The following is a 10,554-nucleotide window of genomic DNA, read 5'->3' on the forward strand; positions in this document are numbered from 1 at the left end:
GAGTCTGACCTGCCCACAAACACTTCCGCTAGTTAGTGTGTTTACATCATGTTGAGAAGACGCCGTGTTCAAGGATACCACAGAAATACAATTCGAACCTTTTGTTGTGTGCATGCCATTTTACCAAGTACTGCTTCTCTAATCTTGGCTTTGTTGGCTTCTAATCTTCTTAATTTGGACTAACAAGCTCTTGGAACCACAACCTGTAAGTACAATTGATACGTTGTGTGTACATTTTCACATGAGTGCTCAAAATATCACGTTTTTGTGCTAATATGTGATGTACCCCTAGTGCAGCTTTAGGTTTCCAGGTAAAGCACGGTATTACTGTCTTACTGAAGTAGTTCAGATAATTCGCTGTAAACCCACTATTTCCTAAGAATGTGTCGATAAATGTAGACTGACGTTGTTCTAATTACTTCGTTTAATAATAAAGAATGTAGTGTAGCACACAGACCTTATAATCATTGTGAAATTGCTGTTTATTTTGCTGCACTGGCAGTTATAGGGTTAATGCGGGAGAGACGAGCAAGTTAGGCTACGTTTACACTGCAAGTCATAACGCACAGATCCGATTTTTTGGCACGTCTGTTTACATTCACTTTAGACACGACTGGTATCCGATATCTGTTTACATTCATTCCCGCCCAAAAGGATTGTCTGCAGTGATCGCTTTACTATGCACATGGTAGACCCTCGGGTTTTAAATGGCCGTGCTATTAAAATTATTTATATAATTCACGTCGAATGGCCATTATTATTTGCCAGCATGGACAACGGCTGTCATGGATGTTTTGCAGCACAAAATCTGACTGAACGGATAAAGTTCAAAATAATGGTAATTTTAATTTGTTAGACTATTTTATCTACAGCTCGTTAGAGGTAGAATTCTTTAGTGAAATAATGATATTTATTGAAAGTAATTCGAATTAAGTAAGGAGAGAGACAGAGAAAACTAAGGAACGGACGCATGCACCCACGTGCGAGCGAGCGATTGTGAAGCATTGCAAACAAGCTTGTCGGTTTAATTACAAAAACTGCTAAGTTATCACCTCATTGCTGAGAAATATATGTAGCTTTTAGCTGTTGTATTTTCAAAATTCACGGGGCGGGGGTTGAACCAGCTCCTGAATGTGCAATTTTTTACTTATAAAAAGTTTCCATCTCAATAAAATGCGAGCGCATACAGCACGCCGGCATTAAAAATCTTTATGAGCAAACGTGTCGCCTTCGCATTGGGAGTTCTGCGGAGAATCGGATATGTGTGCTTAGACGTAGGTCGGATGTCCAGATATCAGATGTGCATCCGATTAAAATCCACATTTGGAAGTAGCTCAGATCGGATGCAAAAAAATCGGATCTCGTGTGGGTTTTTGTGTTTACACGTGTGCAACAAATTCCGATCTGTGTCAGATGTGAGCGAAAGATCAGATTTTTTGTGCCAGTGTAAACGCAGCCTTAGGGTGCTTTCACACTTGGTTCGATTGCTTGGTCCGAATCCGAGTTCAATTGCTCCCCCCTTCCCCTGCCCCCACTGGACTGTGTTCACATTATATTATTTGGGTCCGAACCGTGGTTCGTTTACGTCAATCAAGCCAGCAGTAGGGCTGGGTATCGTTCAAAAATTTTCGATATCGATACCGATACCTTGACTTCGATACCGGTTCCTGAACGATACTTTTTTTCGAAACCAATTTTATGAAATCTATTTGAACAAGATTACATTACCTAAAAAAAAACTTTGGTTTTATTTTTCAGCTTGTTGATGTTTATACAGACTCAAAGCCACTGCACAAAGGACCAAAATGTAACAAACAGAAAATCAGTGCAAATAGTTTTAATAAAGCTCAAATAGTCTTCAGTTTACACATCTATTAGCTACATTTACACTAGTGTGTGTGACAGAATTACCTAGCTCAGACAGAATCTTCATTTCTATTAATTTTCTACTGATTTACTGATAAGCATTAGCAGTTTCTAGCGCTGTCTGCCTGTCTGTTTCTGCCTAAAATGTAAGTGACCTAATATTATTGTATTTGCTTATTGAACCGTTTATAGAACAATTAAACAGTCGTAATGGTAAAAACGTTGTGTGATGTTGCCTAACAAATTGTATTTTAAATATAAAAACTTATCCATTTAGAATTTTCTTATTGAACTGTTTATAGAACTATTAAAAAGTCGTAATGGTGAAAACGTTGGTTGATGTTGCCTAACTAACTGTATTTTAAATATAAAAACTTTCCATTTTGAATTTTTACCTCAGGATGCTGAGTTTCTTAGTGTTGCGCGTTTTGATTTTTCCTAGAGAGGCTGCGTGAGCCTGGCCTCAGCAGAGCAACCTTATACTGTCAATAGATGCTTTATATTCAGTAGCTATATCCACTATTCACCACTTATTCTAAATGTAATAAAATCCGAATAATATTGCGTTTTGGTGTTTACATAGTTATTTTTGGTTACTGATGTTTTAATCATGTTACTTGTCTGGCGTTAATGAAGAGTTAATGTCAAGCCCTGGAGTCTATAACGTTAAGTGCCGGGGCTCAGCGCCAGACGGCCCCCCCGCCCAATTTAAACCCTGGTCTTATGTAGCATGATGCTACAGTGTGCATGAATGGTCACATAACACGCGCTTTCGGTCTTGTAGTATGAACGGACATCTGCATATGATTGGAACCCTACACAGCTCCGACGCTACTCTCCATTGGAAATGAATGACTTTCGGTCTATCATTTGTCGGAGTTAGTGGAAAGCCGGCTTGAAACGCAGTAGAAACGCCAGTATGACGAGGATAGTTTTCATTTTAAAACAAAAGCGCACCAGTGTAAATGTAGCCTTACAGCTACGGGGGCTGGGACGCATTCACACTAAATACTCACGTGTGAGCCACATCTCTGAGTCTCACAGTCGCGGACCGACTGTGACACTTTTAGGCTATAGTAAGATAGAAAGAGCAGACTGCTCAGTATGTTTTCGCATCGCTCTCGCGGATGTCAAACACTGAACGATCTGCGCCTCACTGACGTTGATGAGATTAACCCCTTAGGTATTGAAATTTGGTACCGAACGACGAGACGTTTTTCGATACTCGATAGTATCGAGGCAATTCGGTCGGTGCCTAAAAAGTATCGAACTCGATACCCAGCCCTAGCCAGCAGCTGTTTACCCCATTGCTTAGTAACAAAGGTGCAGGAGAAGACGGCAAAATGCGTAGCATTGCTCTCTTCAATTTTATATTTATGCTTTTGAACCGTTGGTTTTGTTTCCAAAGCTTCAGTACTTAACGGCACTTATGTCTGCCTTACTGCAAATGCCCTAAAGAACTCTGAAGGTGAACAGAAATGAGATATACAGCTCTCTGCTTGCAGCGCGTCAGTCACGCTCGACAGGAAAGTGAGTGAAACACACATTTTTATAAAATATTACGTCATTAATAGCGGTTCACTTCCGTGATTTGGTACGACTGCGTTCACATCAGCAGCGAACCGTACCAGAGTTCACTTGAACTGTACCCCAGACCACCCCTTTTAAGCGGACTCGGGTGCGGTTCGCGGGTGTGAAGTTTTTAATAGATTTTAGTTAAATCATGGGTTATTTAAGGAACAAAATTAATGAAACATGGACAGTGGCCACAAATTAATAAGTTGTAGGAACGAATTAACAAGTTGTAGGAATGAATCCTAATAACAGTTAGCTTGGCATTGAAAATGGTCAACATGTGACCGAAACATTTGCCTTGTTTCATTCAGTAAATTGCTTATATTGTTCTTATCTCGCTTGTGATGCTTTGATGTTTGAGTGTGCAGACTTTTTTCAAGCTCTTCACCTTTGGGAAACCTTTTTTGGTCTACGCGCCTCAGTTGGATTTTTTTTGAAGGCACGGTGAGTCTCTGGCTGCTTCTGTGTGTGTGTGTGTGTGTGTGTGTGTGTGTAATTATTTTATTCTAGTATATATTATAATATTAACTCACATTTTGAGTTAGCAAATTCAGTGTGAAAAACAGAAAGGTTTTGAATCAGTCAAACAAATCACTTGCTGAATCCATCAGGTCAGTTACTGAACAAACATTTGAAGCACTTACTAAATTTATGTTTCTATGACAATGTGTAGTTAAAGATTCAAAATCACAAAGAGTTTTGCTGTGATAAATGGTGTTTTAATTAAAAACTGGGACTAAAAATAGATCTATTGTTTGAAAGGAGTGCTCCTTCACTTCATAACAGAAATCTGTAAACAACAAAGGGAAGAGACACCAAAAGACATGGACATGGATGTGAAAGCAAGACAGATGGGGTGAAACAGGTGAGCTGTGAATTTAATGGATGTAGAGGGTGAATGAACGTTGTCCCTAGGAGGCGTCTGAGATGAAAGGCCTCAGAACAAGCTGCCCTGGCCCTGCAGAAAGCCCTGAGCACAGTACGTCTCATTCCTGTGTCCTAGTCACACAGAAAGGTCTCCAAGCACATTAACAACACAGGCTGTGAGGGGTGTTTTTCATCGGCACTGAACACACACTAACAAATCACAATGAGGGCAGGGCAACAGCCAAAACACAAAGGGGCCGCGTGTGGTTACTCTCTGGAAAATGTTAGCGCTGCATTACAAGCATTGAAGCTGACAACAATAAATGGGGATTTTGAAATACATGTTCAATATCTCAACAGCTGGGGTGTGGCTTAAGATATCGACTTACCTTAATTTCTCAGATTCCGCCTTGATTTCCTCTGTAAAAGAAAAAGAAAATATTCACATGAGTGTGATAAAAATAAAATAAATAAATAAATAACCCACCCTATAGGGACTAATGCAGTTGAGTTCAAGCTAGCTATAGATACAGACTTAAACAGATGGTAGACTTGTTTACCATCCATAGCCAGGGAAACACAAGAGTTTAAGGAGAGCTTTTAAGATATAATATAGCATTATGCAAATTGGTTTTCTTAAACATAATAATAAAATAAAAATATTATATTTAAAAAAAAAAACAATATTAGAATATTTTATCTAATTGTATATATTTTAAGTGTATATAATACATGTATACAATACATATTTTATATGTTATTGTTTTAGGACAGACATTCCTTTACTTTAATATATATTTCTGCATATAAATGTTTATACAATTTTGTTTTAAATTAAATGTATGTATAATGTATTATAAGTATATTACATTAAATATATATAGTATATTTTATTTTAAAAAATTATTCAATAAATCCCTCATGAAGGGACTTTAATTTTCTAAGTCAAAGTCATCACAAAAAAACATGTAATATATGTATGGATATATTAAAAAACTATGCCTAGCATGGACTATAACTGTATTGTGGATTTTTCAAAACACTCATACAATATATACACAAACACACACAGTTCTTTCTGGTCCTCAAATCTGATTGGCTGAGAGCCTTTTCCAGGCGTGCAATATTCTAGCGATAACAGAACTCCAACCGTTTCACCGTTTGTATCACTCCGTTTGCAGTATTTCTCACTGCAAGTGTCATGTCAGATGCCCAAATCCACTATAATTTTATACATTTTATAAGAGACTATTTTATGAGTGAGTCGGCAGTTAAGACTTTTATAATGAAAGAGACTGAAACAAGGTTGTATACAAGGAAGTAACAGATGGAAGGATAGTACAACAAAGATATCACTTTCCTCAGCGGGCATTCAAAGTAATGTTTTATTGTGAATATGAGATTGAACTGAAGAATGAATGCTGTATCAGATGAAGGTAATCACACTCGCTCAGTCAGTCCCTCTCTCTCATAATACGGTAAGTTTTTAATATAGTAATATAATAGGTTTTCAATAAAGCACCTTAACGTTCCTTTGTTACTAGTTCTAAAGTGACGTTTTCTAATTAGTGATGGAGGCTTGGGCTCAGCTGTTAAACGGTCAACCTGGGATTTGAATCCATAGTGGAAGGAAGTAGTTCTGCACTTCATTGTTGTTTCTTATATATGTACACACTTATGCCATCAAAATGTTGTATAAACGCAATATCATACTCGCAGCAGTGGGATATGGCTGTATATCAGCACGGCTGTGATTACCTGCGGCCGAATCACAGCCATGCTGACATACAGCCATATTGCGCTGCTACGAGTGTGATACTGTTCATATATACATTTACATGCACTTTCTAGAATAAAGAGGCAATTGCCTTTTTTCACTGTAAGCCTCTACTATTCCGCATTATTATTGGTAGTTAAAAGCTAAATTAAATCAGCAAAAATATTTAATAATCCAAAACATAAGGGCTCAATGACACCAAACACACAGACAGCTTGCTCAGAACATCATTCTGTCGAGAGAGCTATTTTCACAGCTAACACTAAAGAATTTATTTACGCATGGCCCCTTTAACACCTCTTCCTCTGAAACCAGTCATTAACTGCATCAGAAATGCATTCAGAGTGTTGAAAAAATTTACTAACGAGAAGCCCAGAGTCTGAGGTACTCGCTGCAAACTTCTGAAAGCTTCTACATTACATAAATTAGACTTTAAATTAGCGTTAACACCTGGATTCATTAGCGTACAAGCACTTTGCGCCAACACACGTCGGTCATGCCGTTACTAAAAGGTCAAGATATCTGACTACTTCAATCTGTGCTGGTTTTTTCAAAGTAGTGTGGATTGAATATGTTTATTCTGAACAAGAGCCTCTGGTCTCAGCGAGCAGCTGCAGTCATGAATGACTAAGTGCTCGGCACGGGAACAATGTAATACTGTAGAAAGAGCACTCTTCTTCCTCCTCTCGGCAGTAAACAATGACGAGTATAGCAGCATAATGACATCTACACGCTTTGCTGACAGACAGCCCTCCAACACGCTAAACTGCCACTGAACATGGACAGAATATCAAGCACTGGTGTCTGTTACACTCACATCATTCTCCATCACTCTGCAAGTGTTTCCAAAAATATTAGGTATATGGCTCAGACCATAGTGCAATATTGGTATTAGCTATAATTAGTATTTTTTAAATTAGCAGTAGAGGTCTAACTACACTTTGGAAGCAGAGAGCTATAACATCACAATTTTCCCCCAATTTACACACTAGTTTCTACGCCAGGTTTCAAACAGAGACGGGTCATGATGCACTACTAATTGATTTGTTGTCCAACAACCAACTAGCCGAAGTATACTGACATTGACTAGTTCAAAAAGCAATTCTTGTATTTTTTGTTTCAATATTTTTAGTGATGGTGCTTTAATTAGCATAGTAATAAATAAAATATAAATATAAATTAGTGCTGTCAATCGATTAAAAAAAATTAACTAACTAATCACACATTTTTTCTGAAATTAATCGCGATTAAACCCACCTAACATTAAAATGTTTTAAAATACTTTTACATTGCAATTTCACATTCAATCTTCAAATGAATGTAGAAACAACATAAAGACAATATACTACTGATGTCTCTAGAAAATAGGCAATTTTTCCCCCTAATATTTAACCATTGACTAGCCATTCAACATTACAGGAGCTATCAATTTTAACATCTATTAGACTACTTAAACTTCAAATTTAGCTTCTAATTTAAGTGATTTTAAAACAATCTTTACATAAACCCACTATAATAAATGTCATCATGGCCCCTTTAACACCTCTTCCTCTGAAACCAGTCATTAACTGCATCAGAAATGCATTCAGAGTGTTGAAAAAATTTACTAACGAGAAGCCCAGAGTCTGAGGTACTCGCTGCAAACTTCTGAAAGCTTCTACATTACATAAATTAGACTTTAAATTAGCGTTAACACCTGGATTCATTAGCGTACAAGCACTTTGCGCCAACACACGTCGGTCATGCCGTTACTAAAAGGTCAAGATATCTGACTACTTCAATCTGTGCTGGTTTTTTCAAAGTAGTGTGGATTGAATATGTTTATTCTGAACAAGAGCCTCTGGTCTCAGCGAGCAGCTGCAGTCATGAATGACTAAGTGCTCGGCACGGGAACAATGTAATACTGTAGAAAGAGCACTCTTCTTCCTCCTCTCGGCAGTAAACAATGACGAGTATAGCAGCATAATGACATCTACACGCTTTGCTGACAGACAGCCCTCCAACACGCTAAACTGCCACTGAACATGGACAGAATATCAAGCACTGGTGTCTGTTACACTCACATCATTCTCCATCACTCTGCAAGTGTTTCCAAAAATATTAGGTATATGGCTCAGACCATAGTGCAATATTGGTATTAGCTATAATTAGTATTTTTTAAATTAGCAGTAGAGGTCTAACTACACTTTGGAAGCAGAGAGCTATAACATCACAATTTTCCCCCAATTTACACACTAGTTTCTACGCCAGGTTTCAAACAGAGACGGGTCATGATGCACTACTAATTGATTTGTTGTCCAACAACCAACTAGCCGAAGTATACTGACATTGACTAGTTCAAAAAGCAATTCTTGTATTTTTTGTTTCAATATTTTTAGTGATGGTGCTTTAATTAGCATAGTAATAAATAAAATATAAATATAAATTAGTGCTGTCAATCGATTAAAAAAAATTAACTAACTAATCACACATTTTTTCTGAAATTAATCGCGATTAAACCCACCTAACATTAAAATGTTTTAAAATACTTTTACATTGCAATTTCACATTCAATCTTCAAATGAATGTAGAAACAACATAAAGACAATATACTACTGATGTCTCTAGAAAATAGGCAATTTTTCCCCCTAATATTTAACCATTGACTAGCCATTCAACATTACAGGAGCTATCAATTTTAACATCTATTAGACTACTTAAACTTCAAATTTAGCTTCTAATTTAAGTGATTTTAAAACAATCTTTACATAAACCCACTATAATAAATGTCATATTTACCTGTGCCCTTCAGCAAGTAGGAAATATACAGAAATTGAAAAGTTCTTAAACACTAAAGTCTAAATTAAATATAGATGAATCCTTAAAGCTACAAAAGTTACTGATTTCCTCTTTTTCTTTTGATCTTTGATTAATAGACATCAGAGCAGCTGGTCATTAGTTTTATGGCTGCTATTTCTCTAAGAGCTGCCGCTGCTGAATGTGACATGGATCTGACACTAGGGTTGGGCGATGTCTACAGTGAAACATCGTGATGGACGATGACATCGGGGGGCGGGTTTAGGGGGTGTGCCCCGAAGCGTGAATCTGTATGCAGAAAGGCACGGAAAACAAATAACGCGTTCTACGGAGTAACTAAAGGGACATGGTTAGCCGCTTGCTAGCGGTAAACTGTTACGTTACAGTACATGAAAGTTCACTTACCACATACACAGAGTAAGGAGAGATGACTGATAGGACAATGGCGAATGATTTGTAGATACTGAGCACCACTGACAAATATCTAATCTTGTAAAATGTGTGGTAGGTACTGCCGCTCCATAGTATATAGACAGATCACGATGCCGGCTCAAAATCCTGATGTCTGTCAGCCATCTGCGATCGGCCCAACCCTATCTGACACGCATCTCTCTTTACCTGTTCTGACCCAGGTCTTAAATTCTCTACTAATTGAATTAAATCAGATGTGTAAGATGAGGGGAGACAGTGCTGGGCTGCTCCAGGACAGTTTGGAAAACAATTGCATTTCAGAAACATGTTCTTAAATGTGACTCATATAACAAATACATACACGCACAGTTTTAAGGCAGCTTTAATTGCCTTTTTGGTGATTTCATGGCTTAACTGATGACTGAGTTTCTTTCATGATTTGATTTGATATGAAATGATACAGGCTACAGCACGCGCTGGCGCATTTGTGCGTGCAATTGAAGAGCACGCGCTACAAACTCAGTACCATTTCCGCGTTCGTTTGACTCGCGCCTGACGCTGAGGTAAAATTGGAACGCGCATCTGAAACGTCTTCGGTTAGGTGTGGTCATAAAGATGCTCTGCGTTTAAATAAACGATTGTTCTTGTGAAGAAAAATTAGACCGAAACAGCAGTTGTGAGTGGAGTGGCCAACCCTAGCCCCGCCCCTGTGTTAACTGAGTTAAATATTTCTAATGTGTTAATCTGAAAAAAAATGAAATCGCCTGCGCTAATTTTGACAGCACTAATATAAATAAATATAAATAAGTATATAAATAAAGTTTATATTAATACAATTAGCAAATAATTAATTCAAATATTAAATACATAAATTATTATTATTAACAATAACAAAATTAATAATATTAATAATAATAAACTGATAAGGAAATGTTGGCCTGCATAAACCTCAGAGAAAATTAAAATAATAAATTATGACAACAATATCAACAAAAATAACAGCAACAACAACAACAAAAATATACACTACCAGTCAAATTTGGGAATGATTAAGATGTTTTTGAAAGAATTATCTTATGCTCTTCATGGCTACATTTATTTATTTAAACATACTTTTGAATTGTAGTGTATCATGATTTCCACAAAACTATTAAGCAACACAACTATGATAATAATACAAATGTTTCTTGAGCAGCAAATCAGCATATTAGAATGATTTCTGAAAGATCATGTGACACTGACGATCACAGGAATAAATTACA

General features: G+C 37.1%; 1 protein-coding gene across 5 annotated transcripts in view; it reads right to left on the reverse strand.

The window, feature by feature from the left end:
* LOC107595140 (brefeldin A-inhibited guanine nucleotide-exchange protein 1-like) overlaps positions 1-10,554 on the reverse strand; it is a 96,104-nt gene that overhangs the window by 63,161 nt on the left and 22,389 nt on the right. For all 5 annotated transcript variants that reach the window (XM_016285462.1, XM_016285461.1, XM_016285458.1 and 2 more), the window contains exon 2: positions 4,698-4,728. In XM_016285462.1, the coding sequence (XP_016140948.1) occupies positions 4,698-4,728 (31 nt within the window). The remainder of the gene's footprint in view (positions 1-4,697; positions 4,729-10,554) is intronic.

The sequence above is a fragment of the Sinocyclocheilus grahami genome, unplaced genomic scaffold (assembly GCF_001515645.1).
Source record: "Sinocyclocheilus grahami isolate Dianchi unplaced genomic scaffold, SAMN03320097.WGS_v1.1 scaffold197.1, whole genome shotgun sequence".
NCBI classification, from domain to species: domain Eukaryota; kingdom Metazoa; phylum Chordata; class Actinopteri; order Cypriniformes; family Cyprinidae; genus Sinocyclocheilus; species Sinocyclocheilus grahami.